The sequence below is a fragment of the Sesamum indicum genome, linkage group LG4, assembly GCF_026168435.1.
Source record: "Sesamum indicum cultivar Baizhima isolate 11 linkage group LG4, ASM2616843v1, whole genome shotgun sequence".
Taxonomy (NCBI): Eukaryota; Viridiplantae; Streptophyta; class Magnoliopsida; order Lamiales; family Pedaliaceae; genus Sesamum; species Sesamum indicum.
Window position 1 is genome coordinate 7,632,121 of NC_142660.1, and position 21,036 is coordinate 7,653,156.

The 21,036-nt window shown below is 42.2% G+C and overlaps 2 protein-coding genes across 2 annotated transcripts; both read right to left on the reverse strand.

Annotated features, from left to right (window-relative positions):
• Nucleotides 1-15,511: 15,511 nt before the first annotated feature.
• On the reverse strand, nt 15,512-15,982 carry LOC148788378 (uncharacterized). Its single transcript, XM_088880043.1, has one exon. The coding sequence runs from the start codon at nt 15,980-15,982 to the stop codon at nt 15,512-15,514; it is 471 nt and encodes a 156-aa protein (XP_088736169.1).
• A 2,364-nt stretch (nt 15,983-18,346) lies between these two features.
• LOC105159813 (uncharacterized) lies at nt 18,347-19,282 on the reverse strand. The gene has a single exon (XM_011077012.1). The coding sequence runs from the start codon at nt 19,280-19,282 to the stop codon at nt 18,347-18,349; it is 936 nt and encodes a 311-aa protein (XP_011075314.1).
• Between the last annotated feature and the right edge of the window lie 1,754 nt (nt 19,283-21,036).

Consider the following 21,036-nt stretch of genomic DNA (forward strand, 5'->3'; position numbering starts at 1 on the left):
CATTACGTTGTTATGACGTTGGGGTTACGTATACATATGGGTTAAATTATTATGTGCATTTATATTTATAAACACAGGGATTACCATAAGTATGATGTTTAGCGTAGATATAGCCCTTGTAGCAAAGGGGGTGTTACACTTTGGGTTCACCCTCAACTAGACTTAGGCTTGTATCCAACACTATAATTAGTTAAATCTAATTTAATTAAATATTTCTAATTAACCTATAATAAAAAATTTTGACATCACGGGTTGCCATCTAGCAATGCTACATGGCACTAGAGATTGAATCAATGTTTGCATAAATATTTAGGCTCTTAAGTACCATACGGGTATGGTCCTTCCATCATCTGCCAGAGGATCTAAGTCTTGGGTATGAAATTGGGTGTCGATTCCCATTCTGAACTAGACACTATGCTCAATAACTTAAGATGTGTTTTCTTAACTATCATATGCACATGACTGTCATGGTTTTTTAAGTTCGAATACTAATCTCGTACTATAGGAGTAGAAAATTCTAGTCATACTGACCAAGCCTCCAAAGTTTCCATATGAGGATTCCTGTGAGTCAGTTCTATCAGTTGACAACCTTGTCAACTAACCCTTTAAAATTGCATAGACATTTCCCATTTGTCGTCGATGAAACACAAAATTCATCTAACGAATGTAATACTCAATGCAAGTCTCTCTAGGACTCTCGACATTTCAAACCAACCCTTAGAAGTTGGTTCTATAACTGTCATCCGATGCACACATGGATTATCAAATAAGACTGTGGGCATTTATTGTGACGTTAAAATACTATTCAACTTAAATATTGTTGGATTAGATGACAAGAAAGTCAATTGGATTGGTTGGTTCGAGTACTATTCTACGATCTTTATTCAAGTAATATTGCACTGATGAATATGATAAGTATTCATCATTGGCTTATGTGTCTATTGTGCTTACGTATTATGTCAAGCACTACTTTTAACGTCACAACAAATGCCACAACCAATTTAGATGACCTATGTAGTTGCTCATGCATTGACTGGCGGCTATGAAACTAACCTCTAAGAATTGATCTGTAATGTTAAAAATTCGATAACGTCGAGACTGGACATCAAGAGTCCTATTGAGACTTGTATTGAATATTGCATCCATTAGATGTGTGTCGTGTTTCATCAACAACAGACGTTAGACGTTTATGCAATTTTAGTAGGTTAGTTGACAAAGTAGTCAGCAAACTGAACTGACTCGTGGGGAATCATCATATGGAAGCCTTGGAAGCTTGGTCGGTATGACTAGAATTCCCTGACTTTGATAGTGCAGGAGTAATCCTCAAACTTGAGGAATCATGACAGTCACGTGCACAGGATGGCTATATCTTGGATCTAGCAAGAGGTGATTGTATTATAGACATGATCATTATAAGTCTTGTCTAGTGCAGTAAGAATATGTAGTGATGACGGTAGGTTTCAAGAAGAGGATCCAATCAGTATGTAACAGTGGTATCTCCTATACACTTGAAGACGCGTTTGCGCCTCACAAATCTATAATTATAGTGGTTGATCGAATAGAAAACGGTTTCTTATCTAAAATAATTTAGTGAAATACGGTCTCAAGTATTAAAGCGTAGATGCCTAGTCTAGGACGGGAACCGAAAAAAAATTCCATGCCCTAGACTAAGATGGGGAAACAATAGACGGAAGGACCATACTTGTATGAAATTCGGGAGCTTATATGCTCATACGGGTATTCACCTATTCTCTAGTTTGACATGGACTGTTGCTAGACAGCCACCCATAGTAGAGGGCTCACCCGATCAATGGTTGATTAGGAATGATTAATTAAATTAGATTTAATTAATCAATTATGTTGGACAATGACACAAGTCTAGATGAAAGGTGAACCTAAAGAATCACACACAAAGCACCATGGAATGACAAGGAATTAATTTAGAATTAATCCTGAAAGATTTAAATAAATTAGATTGTCAACATGTGCGATGATCTATTAGATGGATAGCCCATGATTAAATTAATTGGATTAATTTAATTGGATTTGTCTTAATTGTTAAATACGATTTAGATAGGTTGAGTTTTTGTCTTTAACTGGATTAAATGAGATCGGCCTTAAATTAATTTGGATTTTATTAAGTTCATTGGGATTGGATATATTTTAATTAAAATAAATCCCAATCCACTAAATAAAGGTCCATTAACCAAAAGGTTGATTTCTATTGTTGGAAAGAGAGTTGACCAAGTTGCACTTTTGGAAAGTGCAAAACTTCACCATATTTGGAGCACTTCTCTATATGGTATGATTGGATCATACCATATAGAAAAGGGATTGTCTTGTAGGCAGATGGAATGTATCTAGACGCATTTCCACCTTCCAGTACAAAGTATAAATATGTGTGATCTTCATCATTCATATCACACATAGTTGAATGTAGAAAACACACACTCCAACTCTCTCCAATGGAACTCTCAGCTATCTCTATTTTTCTCTCTCTCATCCCTCTATTTCTCTAACTCTCATTGATCTAGGATCAAAGTGTAGAATTAAAGAGAATTTTCAATTAAGAGAATACACTAATTAATAGTGTAGTTCTCTTTCATCATCTTCCAACGAGTTTTGATTTCTTTTAACAAAGAAATCAAAATCATCTTGCCTGTTATGGTGTGGATCATCTCTAGAGGGCTTTTACGTTGGAGCCTAGGGTGAACTAGAGGTTGAACATGCATTGCTGGTTGAAATAAAAAACGAAAAAGGTAAAGTTTCATTTAAATACAACATCTCTTTTGTTCAATTATGTATAGCTTGGGTATGTGGTTCGATGCACTTGGTCAGATTTTTGTGTGCTTTTGAGCATAACTTGGGAGTGTATCGAGAAGGCACTTCATAGCAATCAAGATTACTCTTTAGTACCTGAATAAGGACTAAAGAAGTTTTCTTGATGCAACTCAATAGAGAGTTGATACTATCTTCTAGTTATATGTGAATGGTGACTAGTTTGAATATACATCCAGACTTAATGGTGATGTGGTGGCTTGAAATAATTTCAAGAGGGATGCCACAATGGTTTTCACCATGGAAGTCAAATGTATAGTCATTTTAATAGTTGCTCAGGAAGTATTTTGGATGAAAAAAATCACATCCAATGGTTAAATGTGGAGCCTAGCACGACCAAGCCAGTAGTTACCTTGAGGATAACAACTAGGCAATGACACAAGCAAAAGGGTCGAGATCTCATCACAGATCTAAGGAATATTCTTAAACGCCACCATCAGTTTGGAACGATGGTAGGAAGAGGTGGCGGACAGTTGGACTGCGTCATTTTGGCAGAAAGTTTGGTAGACCCTTGAGACCGAACTGGCATCACAGATTGCTCAGTCAAATAGGTATGAGGGATATGGGCGATTAGCTTTAGTTCAAGTGGGAGATTTTTAGAATTGGTGACCAGAAAGCCAATTGGATTGGTGATTTTTGGGAACTATTTAGCAATCTTTACGAATGTGATATTATCTTGATGAATGTAGTAAGCATTCATCTGTGGCACCATGTGGTTATTGTGCTTAGTATATGATAACTACACAATTTATCATGATTTTATAATGATTTTACCTTCATTTTTTAGCTAAAATGTTCCTAATTATGTGGATTTATTACATTTTCAACTAAAAAGGTTTGATATGGGATAAATATGGCAAAATCAAGCTAAAAATGAAAATTTAAGGCACCAAAAAGGGAAGAAAATATTTCTGACAGTTTTATTGAGCCGACTAAACGTGCCCACGCTCAGTGCTCCAGTCAACACTGAAAAAGAAAAGAAAAGATGTGATTTTCATAAGAGAAAAAGGAATGATTTGCTGCGAATTTTTGGAAAGGATCTCTTCAATATTTGGCTAATGTAATAGAATGATTTGTTGAATTTTTAAGGACAAATTATGTACTTAACCAGCCCTTATGTCTAGATTCGTAGGATGCTTTTATTATATTTGGAATCACAGTTTTATTACGTTTTGGGTAAATTTATGAATTTTATATTATCGTTTTCGCTTGCGCATTCCCAGGCCGATCAACTCACATTTTTCATTGATTTCAGGAGGGTAGTAGCGGTAAGCTAGTTCATCTCCAAATCAAAAGAAAACAGCATGCCTTTTTTCAAAGTTCTTCGGAAGGCAAAATATTTCAATTGGGAAGGCTCCTACCAACAGGCTTTTGAAGGACTCAAGCATATCTAGTGGGGCTCTCCCTACTGGTGAAGCCATATCCAGGGGACACCCTCTATGTCGACCTGTCAGCCACCCCTCAAGCGATCAACTCCATCCTAATTTGTGAACAAGAAGGGAAACACATGCCGATCTATTACGTTAGCAAAGTCCTTAATGGGGTAGAAGGACGATACACTCTCATAGAGAAGATAGCCCTCCCATTGGTCACCACTACTAGAAGGCTACGTCCATACTTCCTCTCACATCCCATTGGAGTGATGACCAACCTACCTTTGAAACAAACACTGGGTAAGTCAGATATCTCAGAACGATGGGTGAAGTCGGCGGTAGAATTGAGTTAATACGATATCTCTTATTTGCCCTGAACCACCATCAAAGCCCAAGCCCTAGCCAATTTTGTCTCTGAGACTACAGGAACATCTGAAGAGAGCACCCCTCAAGCCAAGAAATAGCTATTGCATGTAAACGGGTTATCCACAACTTAAGGTAGTGGTGCAGGCATAGTCTTCACCTCACCCCAAGCAAAAGACTTGGAGTTTGCTGTTAAATTTGGATTCAAGGCCTCGAGCAATGAGGCTGAATGTGAGGTACTTGTAATAGGACTCAGGATGACGCATAAAGTGGGAGCTATAAATGTTATAACTTATTCAGACTCCTAGGTAATAGTAAAGCAAGTCGAATATTCCTACGAGGCCAAGAAAGAAGGCATGATTCAATATCTAAAGCAAATAGTGGAACTCAAAATGGGGTTCCAAAGCTTTCAAGTTGTACAAATCCCAAGAGAAGAAAACATCAAAGCCGGCTGCCTCTCCAAATAAGCCAGTGCTCTAAAAGATTGTAGAACAAGGCATATAACCATACAATACCTCCCTAAACCAAGAGCTCCAATTTGTATTCAAGCCATATCCTTCTCAGAAGATTGGAGGACCCCTATCATCCATTGGCTTAAAAAGGGACACCTTCTAGACAACAGGTGGGAGACTGCAAGGCTTAAAGTTCGAGCTGCCCGCTTTCTTATAAGGAGGAATCCTTTATAAGAAGTCCTTTACACATCCTCCACTTTGATGTTTATCCCAGTCAGAAGGAGTCCATATCCTTAAAGAGATACACAGTGGTTGTTGTGGAGCGCATGCGGGCACCTGGATGCTCGCCAACGAAGCATTACAAGTAGGATACTTATGGCCTTCCATGAAAAAAGACGCCAAGAAACTGGTGATCAAATGTGAGAAATGCCAAAAACATTCCTCCCTCATACATCAGCCTACGGAGCATCTGACGACCATTTTATCACTCTGTCCCTTTGCAGAATGGGAGATAGATATCATGGGACCATTCCCCCTAGCACCTAGTCAAAGAAAATTACTACTAGTAGCTATTGATTACTTTATCAAGTGGGTGGGAGTTAAGCCACTCGCCTGCATTACAGAAATGGAGGTGATGAAATTCATATGGAAGAACATCATTTGCCGCACTAGACTCCCTCACGAAGTAATCTCAAATAATGGTCAGCAATTCCAAGCCTAAAACATACAATATTGGTGTAAGGGTCTTTTCATGAAGAAAAAATTCACATCAATAGTGCACCCCTAAGCCAACGGGTAAGTGGAGGTCACCGATCGAATCCTTCTTCAAGGAATCAAAAGACGATTAGAACGAGTCAGTGAAAATTGGACAGAAGAATTGACAAGTGTCCTATGAGCATATCGCGCAACCCCTCGTGGATCCATAGGAGAAAGTCCCTTCACGATGGTGTATGCGACTAAGCCAATCATTCCAATTGAGTTGGGAGTACCCTCCCACAGAATACTGCATTTCTCCAAAGAAAACAATATAGAGTTGTTGAAGGAAAATTTGGACTTTATCGAAGAATTGAGGAAAAAAGCCTTCATTCATATCAAAAGATACAAGACTACTATGATCAATGCCCATAACAGGAGGGTAAAGACACGGAGTTCTCAAGTAGGTGACCTTGTATTACGAAAAGTGAACACACTGAAACCAGTGGAAAAGTTAGACCCCACTAGGGAAGGACCCTTCAAGGTGACAACAATGATAGGACGAGGGGCTTACAAGCTTGAAAACTTTGAAGGACGTTCATTATTACATCCTTAGAACATTCATAACCTCAAGAAGTATTATGCGCAGAGAAGGACGCCCCCATCACATGCAAAAGCACCCTCCAGCAAGACCTCCTAAAGGGCTCCCTCTAAAAATGTCCTCCCTTAGGGCATCCTCCACTAAGTCCTGCCAAAGGGCATCCTCCAATAAGTCCTCTTGTAGGACCCCTTCTATAAATTGTCCTGTTGAAGGACACCTCCCAACAAGTCCTAATGTAGGACTCCTTCTACAAAGTCTACATCGTGGACATCCCTCTTAAAAAGGTATGATATATTACATTGCTTAAGATGAGCAATAAAACTGCGTAAGAGTAAGCTCTGCTAAAACTCATGCAGGCCTCCGTCATCAAAGGAGCCTCCAGGACTCCCCTTTTAAGCCCTCATATGCTTTATCTTCATTTCTTCTTTATGCAAGTATATTTCATGATATAATGTTCAAGCACTCATATGCGAGAACAGCCAAGGAGGCATCCCTCAAGAAAGTTCAAAAGAACCTGCCTACTTAGAAGACCCAAGGAAGCATTCCTCAAGAAAGCTGAAGGGAACATGCCTACCTACAAGGCCCAACGAAGCATCCCTCACGAAGATTAAAGGGGACTCGCCTGCCTAGCAAATCTAGGAGGCATCCTTCAAATGAGATAAAAGGATCCCCCTGCTACGGAGATTCAAAGGGGCATCCTCCAAGAAAAAGTGCAGGGAACCTCCTTGCTAAGAAAGTTTGAGAAAGCCTCCCTCCAAAAATTTGATTGGAAGCACTCATCACACCAAAATCTGAAGTCTCCAACATATCAAGAGAATAGAAGCAATCTAAAGATAAACATTAGACAAAGGCGGCCTGCAAAAAACAAGAATCATCAGAAGGATGTACTCAAGGAAGGAAACAAAATATAGAAAGGCAGATGCCTTGAACATGTAGAGAAGCTCCCATTCCTTTCAGTTCCTCCTTTGAGAGAGGTGACAAAAGTTGCTTGTCCCTAGGAGATAAGACCCCTTTTCTCAAATCCGCCACTAAGGAGGTCTTCCCCTTATCTTGATCGAGCAGGTGGTGGTTGTGGAGGAAAATAGAAGACGCGCGGGAATACTTAGGAGGGGTATCCATTTCTTCCTTGGAAAGAGGACCAGGAGGAGGCGTGGAGGAAGTGCGGGAAGGAGGGCCCCCCATAGAGTCGTACGAGGTTTCTTTGACGAACTCCCAGCCACAGGACCAGGAGAGTAGGTAGAGGAAGCTTATTTACTCTGGAATCACTGGAAGCAGGGGCCCTTTGGAAGACTTTGAAGTGGGGGTTCCCTCAGCGCGACCCCCTATTACGTGATCCCTCACAAGCTTGCTAAACATTATGTTCTCTGTGCACAAGCATGGAGGATAATCACATCAAGAAAGCGTAAAGAATGAGAGGAAATGACAAAAAAAATTATATATGCATAATACTCAAAGAATCTGTCAATGGCTCTGTTTTAGGGGCCAGCCCGAAGTGCCCTAATAACCGCTTATCAACTAAAGACCAACAATCATAAGAGGATTCGTTCAACTTTTTCAATAAGGCGGACAAAGTCGTTGTCCTTGGTCCTGCATGCACAGGAGGAGGAGTCTCGAGTTATTTTGGGAAAGACCAAGCATGAGGGGTGAGGACAAAAACATGACTATTCTGCCAGTGTTTGGAAGGTGGGGAGAAAGCAAGAAGGATACCCCCTATTGGGGAAATAGAAGAACCCTTTTCCAGCCTTTTTGAGGTGATAACATTTGGCAAAGAGGTGAGCGGTTTCAGAATGACCACGAAAATGAAGAACTATAAGAAAACCCAACAAAAATCTTAATAGAATTTTGACCAAATTAATTTAGAGGAACTTGAAAATTATGTGCAATCTCAGAATACCCGTAGTTGTGCATAAAAAAAATACAAATAGTTAGGAGGAGGATGGAAAGGGAGACTTATCGGAGAAGGGGTATATACAACGAAAGCAAGAGGAACATGGACTCTTGAAAAAGTTGGCCTTTGTGGAGGTTCGCAGAGTGGAAGGCCCCCAGTCTGTTGGTGATTGAGGAACCCTCTCCTCCTCTCCCTCTTCCTGAGGGACTGCCCTCCTCCTCTCCTGAAGGAAACCTAGACGCCTTATCTTCAGAAGACGACTCAAGTCTCCTCAGGTGGACATCTTAACCTCTCCTCCTCAGGGGAAGAACCCTCGTTTTCATTCTCTCCCTCTTCCTTGTTCGTGTCCTCATCTATCAAACAGCAGGCAGCAGCGGTAGCCTGCCTCAAGCTCCTCGTCTGGCCCCTTCCAAAATGAGGCAGAACAGGGTCCGCTCTCTAGGAAATTGCCTCCAAGGGATCATCGCTCAAGAAGATCTCTTTGAGAAAGTGCACATACCTGCTGGAAGAAACATTTTTTGAAAAAAAGAAGAAACTTTAAGGAGATGGAAAGAAAATACTTAGAAAGGAAGACGAATACTGGAGGAAGATCCTAGTGCTTCAAAGAGAACTTTTTGAAAGAGGAAGAGGGGGAAACCAAAAGGCTGCTAATGGAGGAGTTTTTAACCCATGTTCCTAGTAACTGCTAGAGTGAGGGCGGTTACCATGTGCGTGGGAAATAGGTTACCAAACGTGGTTGCTGCAGTTACCAAAAGAACACTCCCCCCCAGCATAATTACGGCCGTCAATCGACCTGACAAAAGGTTGAGGATACTCTTTTCCTAAGAGTCTACAGCAGGCCACGAGAAAGGTAGGCACTAGGCTAGTGAAAATGGGTCCCTCCTTCCCATGTTATAGGAACCTCTACTTTCAGGAGTTAGGAAGCATCCTTTTTCCTTACAGACGCCATGCTAAGGAAGATGGGTTCCTTATTCCGGTGATTCAAGAGCTACTACTCTAAGGAGCCAGGAGTCATCCTTCCTCCTTAGAGTAGGGGGGATTAGACGATGGGTATGGCCCAGAAGCGATTGACCCAAAAGAAATGCTAAGCCCAAATCAGGCCCGCCAGCCCAGGAGAGAGTCAGCCTGCCCATGGGTGCTGGGCTGAGCCCAAGAAGGAAGCACCCTGCAATAGGTTTGTCGAAGAGGGAGCCCACTAGTCTTAGTCCAAGATGGAGCCCACACCAGAACTTGTCCAAGAAAGAAGCCTGCCTCATCAAACTTGGATCAAGAAGGAGGTCCAATATGAAGGCCTGCTGCATCTTTTCCAAAGCCAGCTCGAGGGAAGGAAGGTTCCTTAAGAAACTAGACTCTTCAGCCTAAGAGGACTCCTTGCAAAGCAAGAGTCTTCACAAAGAAGAAATCTTTCCTTATCCAAAGACGTGCTGCTCAAGAAGCGAATAAAGTGCAACCTTATCAACCAGATTTCCGCCTTCCTTCTCGGATACGCAGCTATCTCCAGAGTCCCTGCAAAGAGGGGCTCCTTCTCTATAAATATGGGTGGCACCCCTCAACAAACCCCCCTTCAACATTCTGAAAACTCTCTTGTTGCTACTCTGTCATTCTAAATTTGAACTTTTGCGAACGAAATTCTTATTTCTATCAAGATTTCTCGTTATAATATTCTTATCTTAATTTATTTTTAAGTTCGGGACTTACTTAAGCATCAGAGTGCTAACGTGTTGTTTTGCAGGTCCTCTTTCTCAAGTATTTTCACTCAATTAGCCCAAATCCAACATTAAGATCCAAGGACTGTAGATTCGTGCTAAAAATCGCACGCATCAACATCGAATAATATAAATTACAAGTAAATACTAATTATATAAATTAAAATAAAAAATCGTACCTATTTCCATTTCGGATTAGTGTGTGTGTGCAAAATGGTGAGTGTGTGTGTGTGTGTGAGTTTTTTAAAACAAAGGAAAGTGAGGTGGTGAGGGGTGGTTGCACATGTCACTCTCCACGTATTTTTTTTAATTTACTATAAATTTTTTTGAAGTACCCATTGCTTCTTTTCTAATTTTCTTATTTAATATAATTTGCTCCAAATTATTGTAATGAGCACCAATTTACTCCATTCAATTTTTATTATATTCCCATTTCAACATATAATTTATTTATAATTACATTTAAATTTTTTTAATAATTACAAATTAGTCCCTCAATTATGTATGAAATTCTATAGATGTCACAATTCTCCCCTCCTAATAAAAATTTCATCCTCGAAATTTAATTAACTTACCCGTTCAATGAAATAAATAGGGATATTTTTCTTTCATATGCTCCTCAACCCTCAAGTCTTCTCTCTCGGAGAATGATGACTCCACTCCACTTTCGCCATTGGTATTTTCTTATTTCTCAATTTTCTAATACTTTTATCCAAAATCTCCTTTGGTTTTTTCATATATGATAATTCGTGAGAAATCTCTATCTCCAGTTATAATTAACTCACACGTTATCCACATTTCATTACTTTATCCCAAAACGTGTCCTATTCACACTACTGAATTGACGGCATACTAGCCTAACATGATTGGAATGCATAATTGGAATCTAGTTCTCTTAAGTAGACACAAGAAAATCTACACCAGAAATATGTTAGTAGAGGAATGAGTTGCAACTCAATAAGCAAATAACTGACAATATCTATATATGTATATCAAATGTAGTCCATACAAAACAAAATGAGCAATGTACGTAAAGTATAGTCAATTTAACTCCAAAATAACTAACTTTATTTGATAACATAGTCGACTCATAACAAAACAATCAATTAAATTTCTCTTTTCCTATTCTGCATATAAAAAGATATAGTGTTCTTTTCCATTAACTTAATCTCACAACTTATTATATAATATTTAAATAAATTTCTTGACAGCCCACGAAAACTCATCAATCTCATTTCACATATAGTCATCTTTCGACCGCAACAACATGGTTATAAATGTTGGATCACATAAACAAAGGAAAAAAAAAGCCCCTATAGATAACCATTGCTACAAGGAACCAAACGGACCACGCTTCACAACAAACGGACCACGTTATGACAAAAGGATGGACGTGTTGCACCAGAGTTGACACTATAGCGACTTGCTTGACTATTAAAGTTAATAGTAATATGTATATGATCTGGGCCGAATTAAGCGATCCTGAGGCACGATCTCCACGTAGGTAGCTAACTCTTCCAAGATTAGATTTTGGGTTCCCTGAGAATAAGACAAGAAAATGAGCTCATCAGGCACGTCCCTGACAATGACCCTCCGACGCTCAAGTTAGGTTGATCGAGAGAAAAATGTGCGAACTTAAAGTTCGATCTCAATAAATGCAGAACAGTTACCTTTAATGACGGCGTTTCGGGTCTATATATAGGGCTCAGCAGGGTAGCGCTGACCAGCGTTGACCAGCCACGTGGTCTCATCCTACCGGCCGGCGTCCATGAACCGACAGTTATAATTGTCCGGGTCTTCGAGGGCAGATGGATTCGGGTCGGGTCATCGCGACCCGACTGATGGAAGAGGCGCGGATCCTTGCTTAAATGACTATAATGCCCTTAATGAAGGGCATTCTTGGCATTTTCCTTGTACCTCCTCTTAATCACACATCATTACTCCAGCACTTATCAAAGAGTGAAGGTACCACTTTTGGAGAAGTTCATCGGTCGCGTCCGTTGATCTTGCCAGCTGCGTGTACACGTGTCGTCATCTCGTGGGTCCGTCTGCAACGCGCTTCCCCAGAGGGTTAAGTTTATAAATATCCCTCTCATTCAAACGTTCTTCTCTACCCCACATACGAGCTTTTAGCGACCAGCACTATTAACTCCGAGTTCGCGTTCGACCTGCAGCTTCTAGAGCCATGCTGTTCTAAGGTATGATGTCGTCTAGATTTTCTTCGAATTACGGGTCGAGCTCTGGCTCTGGGTCGTCCGCAATCCCTTTTGGGTCCGCACGTGGTTCTTTCTCCACCTCTCCTAAGAGGAACAAAAAATTCAAAATATCCCAGAATCCTTGTAATGAACAAGCTGGGCCTTCTACCCTTGAGAAGTTCCAAGATAGGCTCGCTAGGAATCCATGGGAGGGGTTAGTTAGTAGCGTTAGGACTCCCATTCGAAAGATTAGGGAAAAATATTTCATACCCCCTGAGTACGAGATCATTATTCCTAGGGCTTTCGACCGTATGCATCGTTCCCTCCCTCCCCGATTTTTGCGCCTTTTCTATCAAACATTTTTATGCCGGGCTGAGGTTTCCTTTAGCTCCTCCTCTGGCCGCAATTTTGAATAAATTGGAGTTGTGCCCTATGCACCTCTCTCCCAATTCCATTTCTCATATTGTTCTCTTCATCATAATAATGCAATATTTAGATGTAGAACCCAGTTTTGATAACTTTTGGAGTTTGTACTCTTTCACTACTTCCAAGCGATATGGTGATAGAGGTTTCTTCTATCTCTCTGCCAAGCTTCATTGTAGATATTTAGATACTTTAAAATGGAATGTAGAGGCCTGGTTACACCATTACATTTTTGTTCGACATCCTAGGGCTTGGCCCTTTGACATAGAATGGAGTAAGTATAAACCTGTTCCCAGGACGAGTGGAGGAGGGCTGGAGGGCGATCAAATAAATAGCCTAACAGCTTTTAAATACAACCCTAAGAAGCTTTTCATTGAGAAGGTTTTGTGACTGTCCGGACTGTCTCCAGTGCCCCTCCACATTGATGAGTCTTTAGGTGATCTCTTTTTCTCGTTATCGTTTGTTCCTTTTTGCTCTGTTCGGGTTTGCTAACCTCCCTCCATCTTGCAGGTAGTTTGATCATGAGTTCTCGCAATGCTATGCGACTGAAGGCGGCTGCGAATAAGTTGAGGAAGGGGAAGCAGGTCGCTGATCCTGCAGATCTCCCTTCGAGCTCGCCTATCCCTGCTCCTTTGCGGGCCCCTGCGCCTGCGAGCCCTGCCGACCAGCAACCTATCATGGTCGACAGCAAAGAAACTCCCTCTGCCCCTGCTGATCATCACGGCTATAACTCCTCGGAGTTAGAATTGAATTTAGACGATCTGAGTGGCGATCAAGGGGCTGAGCAGGAAAATTGCGATGCCGACAGCGGGGATCGTTTTAAGAAAAGGAAATGATCTTCGCACAAGCAAGGGCACGGGGACGAGACCAGGGAGAAGGAGCCAGTGGAACCTTCTGGCTCTTTAAAGTCCAAGCCCCACCGTTCCGAGTCGCTGAGCAGGATGGCTAGGGAAGCCGCAGAGAAAACCAGCCAGACTGAGGAGAGAGAGAAACTCTTGAGGCTGACCCAGCTCGCTTCGTGCTGGGAAGAGAACAGGGAGGCTTTGAGAGGTGGTCAACCCCAGGGAGATCGAACATTTCCAAGGTGGGATAGCTCCTCCAGCTCTGTACTCTTTTCTAAGGTGGGGGGTGAGTCCTTCGACCTTTATGACTCCTTCACCTCCCTTCGCGACCAAAGCTCCTTGGTAATGAACAATCCCATCCGGATCGAGGAATACGGGGTCCATGCTCAGCTTTAGGTATTCTCTTATTTTGTTAATCGTTGTCTCAGCGTCCGCTTTCTAACTGGTTTTCTTCGACATCGCAGACATAGTTGGGTGCCTCTTTTTCAGTTGGCACGAAAAATGCGTCTTTTTAAGATCGCACAAGTTGAACGCGTCTTTTTCAGATCGCGTGAGTTGAACGTGTCTTTTTCAGTTCGCGTGTAGTTGGGTGCCTCTTTTTTAGTTGGCACGAAACATGCATCTTTTTCAGTACGCATGAGTTGAACGCGTCTTTTTCAGTTCCCGTGTAGTTGGGTGCCTCTTTTTCAGTTGGCATGAAAAATGCATCTTTTTCAGATCGCACGAGTTGAACGCGTCTTTTTCAGATCACGTGAGTTGAACGCGTCTTTTTCAGTTCGCGTGTAGTTGGGTGCCTCTTTTTCAGTTGGCACGAAAAATGCGTCTTTTTCAGATCGCATGAGTTGAACGTGTCTTTTTCAGTTCGCATGTAGCATTTCGAAGAATTTAATAGCAGATAAAGACAAAAGCATAAAGTGCGCGCAATTTTCGATTCAACGTAATACGAAAAGACAAATTGATTTCTCAAAATCGCTCCAAAGAAGTTACAGTTTGTACAAGTTTTAACGACTGTTTTCTAGTACAAAAAATTCGAACTTTTAAACTCACAAATAATTCCTCAAATGCGATCTCCATATTTGGTGGCCTTTCACAGGCTCCTTAGGCGCGATCTCGTCATAGTTGATGGCCTTTCACAGGCTCCCAGAGTGCGATCTTGTCGCAGTTGACAGCCTTTCACAGGCTCCATAATTTGAACTCCCGGGTTCACGCGTAAAACCTCTTCAAGTTCTTTATGTTCCATGGGCGCAGCAGGTTTCGTCCCTGCATATCTTGTAGCCTATATGTCCCCTTTTTCTTAATCTCGGTTACCTTGTATGGCCCTTCCCATGGCTGTTCCAGCTTACCCACATGTTTATAAGCTTCTACCTTTTTCAGTACGAGGTCGCCCACTTGAAGCTGACGTGGTCGAATTTTTTGATCGTGGCTTTTCATCATCAACCCCTTATGGCGTAGAATTCTAGCATACGCTGCATCTCTCTTTTCTTCGATCACTGTGAGGTCGAAGGTTCGCTTTGAGACTCCTCGCCGACCTCTGCCAGGATAATAGTTCTATTCCGTACCCTAGGCAGAAAAGAGTCTCGCCTGTAGCAGTCCGCGGTGTCGTCCGATAAGCCCATAGTACTCCAGGCAGCTCATCAACCCACGATCCTTTATTTTCCAGTCGTGTTTTTAAGTGCTGCAGGATCGTTTTGTTAGTTACCTCCGTCTGCCCATTGGCTTGCGGGTTCACGACTGCTGTGAAATGCTGCGCGATCTTGAGCTCCTTGCACCATTCTGTGATTTTTCTTCCCTGAAATTGAGTACCATTGTCAGAGATTAGAATCCATGGCAAACCAAACCTACAGATGATGTTTTTCTAGATGAAGTTGATAACTTCTTTTTCGGATATTTTGGCGACAGCCTCTGCTTCGACCCGCTTGGTGAAGTATTCCACTGTCACGATGATGAATTTTTTTTGAGCCTGTGCTAGGGGGAAGGGTCCGACAATGTCGATCCCCCACTGGTCGAACGGGCAGGCTATCTTGATCGGCTCTATCGGGGTCGCAGGTTGGTGTATCAGGGATGCACATCTCTGGCAACTTTCGCACTTCTTCACCAGCTCTTTGGAATCTTTTGCTAGCGTGGGCCAGTAGAATCCCTATCGAATTATCTTCTGAGCCAGCAACGTCGCACTTGAGTGATTATCACAACTTCCCTCATGGATTTCACGAATCACATATAAAGCTCTTTCTTCGTCTAGGCACTTCAGGAGGGGCCCATCCACTGTTCGTTTGTAGAGCTGACCTGATAGCATGGTGAATCGTGTAGCTCGAAACTTGACTCTTCTCGCAACAATGGGATCGGCAAGCAGGGTGCCGTCTTCAAGGTACTTAACAATTTTGTCTTTCCACGACTTAGCTTCAGAGACCATCTGTACCTCTGCTTTGTTCGAGAGAGTTGATCGTTCACGGACCAAGGCTGTGATCTTGCGATCTCTGATTCCGTCCATTGCAGCTCCAAATTTAGATAAGGCGTCTGCTTTGTCGTTTTCCGTTCTTGGAATCTGCAAAACTGAGCATTTGTCAAATTTATTCATCCATTGTTTTACAATCTCTTTATAAGACGTCATCGTTTTTTCCTTCGTCTCATAAGTCCCTTCGATCTGCAAGGGATCAACTGGGAATCTGTGAAAACTTCCAAATCTCTGGCTCCAGCGTTGTATGCGAGCTTTAGTCCTAGTATGAGTGCCTCGTACTCTGCCTCGTTATTGGTCATAGGAAAGGACAGGCGAGCTGCTACCTCGATCTCGACTCCCTTGGGCCCTTGAATCAGTATGTCTGCCCCTCCGTTGTTAGCGTTCGAAGCACCATCCACGTGTAGCATCCATTTCGAGGTCTGCTCTTCAGCGACCAGAGGTGATTTGGGATTGCTTGAAAGTTCCATCACGAAGTCCGCCAATACTTGTGCTTTCTGTGCGGTCCTGGGCTGATAATCCATGTCGTACTGTCCCAGTGTCACTGCCCATTTAATCAACCTGCCTGAGGCCTCAGGTCGCGACATCACATGTTTAAGAAGATAGTTTGTTAACACTACCACCCTGTGCGATTGAAAGTACGATCGCAGTTTTCGAGCGGTGATAACCAATGCGAGTGCTAGTTTTTCCATCTCCGTGTATCTTAATTCTGTGCCTTGGAGCATCTTACTCACATAGTAAATTGGATTCTGCTGGCCTCCTTCTTCTCTCACTAACACAGAGCTAACAACATTCTCAGATACACCCAGGTATAGGAACAGTGTCTCTCCGTCTTTCGGGTTTGTGAGCAAGGGGGGCCTCCTCAGGTACTCTCTCAGTTCTTGTAACGCCTTCTCGCATTCTTCGTCTCATTCAAAGTTCTTGGATTTTCGCAGGACCTTGAAGAAAGGAAGACTCCTGTCTGTCGATCGCGAGATGAACCTACTCAGCGAGGCGATCTTTCCTGTTAGTTTCTGCACCTCCTTGATCGTGGTTGGTGATCGCAAGTTTATGATAGCTTGGATCTTCTTTGGATTAGCTTCAATCCCCCTATCGCTGACCATATATCCCAAAAATTTTCCTCCGCCTACTCCGAAAGTGCATTTGTCTGGATTCAGTTTCATTCCGTATGATCTCATGATGCCGAACGCCTGCACGAGATTTGCGAGGTGGTCCTGCGACCTCTTGCTCTTGACGAGCATGTCATCGACATAAACCTCCATTATTTTTCCAAGCAGGTCGCCGAACATCTTGTTCACCAATCGTTGATATGTCTCTCCTGCATTCTTCAAACCCAAAAGGCATCATATTATAACAATAATCACCCTTTTTCAGTAATGAACGAGGTTTTATCTCTATCCTCTTCCGCCATGTGGATTTGGTGATACCCTTGGTAGGCGTCCATCATCGAGAACATTTCGAACCCGGCCGTGGAATCCACTATAACATCGATCCTGGGCAACGGGTATGGGTCCTTCGGGCAAGCTTTGTTCAGGTTTGTAAAATCCACACACATGCGCCACTTTCCCGAGGATTTGGGGACAAGGACTACGTTAGAAAGCCATTCAGTGTATTGAACTTCCGATACATACCCGGCTTTAAGCAGTTTGTCGACCTCCTTCCTGATGATCTCGTTTTTGTCGCTTCCGAATGACCTCTTCTTCTGTTAAACAGGTCGGGACATTGGGTCGACATTCAGGTGGTGCACGATGACCTCTGGGTCGATCCCTATGAAGTCTGACGGGCTCCATGCGAACATGTCCATGTTCTCTCTCAGAAAACCGATCATGGCCATCTCTCTTTCCTTCATGTTCGCGCCTATTCTGGTGGTTTTGTCCGGTTCCCCAGGTGTCAGCTGCACAATTTTGTATTCATCACTGGGTTTCAAGTGTTCAGACTCATAGGGTCGAGACTCAGCGTCCTCCTTAGTTTTCCTTTTCTTTTGTCCAGGTTCTCCTTTCAGCGACAAGTTGTTACATTTTCGATCCTCTTTTTGATCGCATGCAACCTCTCTGATCCCGTGCTCCATGGGGAATTTCATTTTCATATGGTAAGTAGAAATGACTGCTCGAAAGGAATTTAGACCTGGCCTACCCAAAATGATGTTATAAGCGAATGGAGTATCCACTACTAGAAATTTTACCATTAGGGTCTTCCTCTTCGGCTCCTCACCCATTGATACCGGGAGTTCGATCATACCCAGGGAAGGTACTTCGCTCCCTCCAAAACCGACCAGCGGAGTCTTTTCGGGTTCCAACCGAGCATTGTCCAAACCCATCTTGTCAACCACGCTCTTGAAGATGATGTCTGTGGAGCTCCCACTGTCTACCAGGACTTTGTGGACAGTGAAATTCGCCACGTCCAACTTGATGAACATCAGATCATTCATCTCTCCGCTCTCTTCTGGCTTGTCTGAACTATTGAATGAAATAGTCTCTTCCTCCTCGACCTTTAGCACGAACTCTCTCCCTTTGTTAGAGCTTAGGGTTCTAGCACATCTTTTCCGGGCCCTGCTCGAATTTCCCGAGCTGGAACCCCCTGCAATAGTGTAAAAATCACCCCTTTGGTCGGTGCGTTGTTTCCGGTGGGCTGGGCCTTGGTTGTCCTTACAGGTCCGGGATTTCGATCCCGACTCCTCGACCTCCTCCTCCTTGTCTCGTCTTTGCTAATCTTGCAATTCGGGGGGCCTCGATCCCAGAAGTATCCTTGTCTCACCAGCTTCTCTATCTCATATTTGAGTTGAAAGCACTCCTCCGTGTTATGTCCTCTCTCCCTGTGGAACCTGCAATATTTATTAGAAAACTTCTTGGAGGGAGTATACCTGGTGTGCCTCGGCAATTTGAGAATATCAGCATTCTCGACCATCATTAATGCCTTCTCCCATGACATAGGCAACGGAGTGTAATTGTGGTATTTGGGCTGATACTTTGGCTCCTTGGGCTTGTCTTGTTTTGGCTTACTCCCTCCACTCTCTCTGGTATCGTATGATCGTCTAAACAACTGCTCGCGTTCTCTTTGTTCAGAGTCCTTCATCGCGTTCATCTCTTCCTCGTCTATATATTTTTGGGCTAAACCCATCAGCTGCTCCGCATCGCCTGGCGGGTCACGCGCGAGTGCGGATGCGAACGGGCCTTTCTTCAGTCCATGGATCAAGATACTGACCATCATATCAATGTGCAGGTCCTCGATCTCTATCATCTCATTGTTGAATCTGCCCATGAAACTTTTCAACGTCTCCTCTTCCCCCTGCCGTATAGTAAAGAGATGGATGGCTGATCTCTTCTGCTTCCTCCTGCTCGCAAAATGAAAGGAGAATTTCTGGATGAGCTGTTCGTGCAAGTCAATGCTTCCCCGGGGCAAATTGGTGAACCACTCCTGTGCTTTCCCCATCAGCGTAGTAGCGAATAGTTTTGCCATTATGGGACCCGGCTATCCATACAAATTCATAACCATATCGAAGGCTGCCACGTGTTCATAGGGGTCCTTCGTTCCATCGTACCTCGGCAAATCGGGTACTCTAAACCCTAGTTCCACCACTTGAACCAGTATGTCATTGTTAAAAAGGGAGTTTTTGTTATGTGCCACTATCTCTCCTCGTTTTTTCAGCTCATCGATTTGCTTGTTCAAACTTTCTATCTATTTTCCCACGCTCTCAACTTCCGCTCGCGATATCATTGGTTCTCTTTTCTTTACTCGGGCATGGCTACTGGATCCCGCTTCTGATGAGACCGATTTTCTAGTTCTACGCTCTGGCTCGCCACGCTCCCTTGACTCTTGGTGGGGCTCAATGTTTTCAAACAACTGCCTTCGGGCTGTTTCTTTGCTCACAGGAGTTGCGGTCCTCCTCTCGTATTCCACTATGGCCTTCCGCCTCGCATCCTCGATCATTCTTTGCAAGTCCTCTTCGTAATATGGATCATGGATCGTCCTTTCCTCGGTGTCTCTTCTTCCCTGGCGTTTCTTCTCGATGAACCTTCCATGACGATAGTTCTCAGACGTTCCCACAGACGGCGCCAATTGATCCGGGTAGAATTCAACGATCCCGAGGCACGATCTCCACGTAGGTAGCTAACTCTTCCAAGATCAGCTTTTGGGTTCTCTGAGAATAAGACAAGAAAATGAGCTCGTCGGGCACGTCCCCGACAATGACCCTCCAACGCTCAAGTTAGGTTGATCGAGAGAAAAATGTGCGATCTCAAAGTTCGATCTCAATAAATGCAGAACAATTATCTTTAATAACGGTGTTTCGGGCCTATATATAGGGCTCAACAGGGTAGCGCTAACCAGCGTTGACCAGCCACGTGGTCTCATCCTACCGGCCGGCGTCCATGAACAGACGGTTATAATTGTCCGGGTCTTCGAGGGCAGATGGATCCGGGTCGGGTGATCGCGACCCGACTGATGGAAGAGGTGCGAATCCTTGTTTAAATGACTATAATGCCCTTAATGAAGGGCATTCTTGGCATTTTCCTTGTACCTCCTCTTAATCACACATCAGTATATAATATACACATGTATATACAATTAATATATATATATATTCATTTTACATTTATATGAATACATGTATAGTTTTATAAACATGAAATAAAATATAAGTTGAATATATATTTGCATATAAATGTATATCCATTTTATATTGAATATGCCTACATAAACATAGTATCAGTGATATAAATATAAAATGGGTAAATTGCATAATAGCCCTGTGTTTTACTGAAATATTATGAAATTTTCTTGTGTGTATTTTATGGGTAAAAAATTGACCATATTATTTAAAATACAACAAACATTTCCTATCAATTAAATACTAACAAAAAGTGCTTCAAACGCGTTGTTTTGCTAATATGCTTCATTTTTACCTTTTTCTTTTTATCTTATTTTAAGTTTACAAATGTCCATTTTATCTATTTTCTTTGACATATAAAAAATATTTTTTTATTCAAATATATTTTAATAAATAATATTATATATTAATTTAAATTATTATTTAATTTCAATATGTTTAATTAATTATATTTCTTTATAAAATATATAATTAAATATCAAAATACCTTAAAAATTGTATAAAAAGTTTAAAAGTTAAAAATTCAAATTAGGAATTTACTTTCCAAATTTAAATATCCATATGGATCCATATATAAAAATAAATTATAATATTAAATATTATT

Coding starts and splice junctions, on each gene's coding strand:
- LOC105159813 (XM_011077012.1), bottom strand. CDS start 19,282: ATGGCAAAACTATTCGCTACTACGCTGATGGGGAAAGCACAGGAGTGG.
- LOC148788378 (XM_088880043.1), bottom strand. CDS start 15,982: ATGACGTCTTATAAAGAGATTGTAAAACAATGGATGAATAAATTTGAC.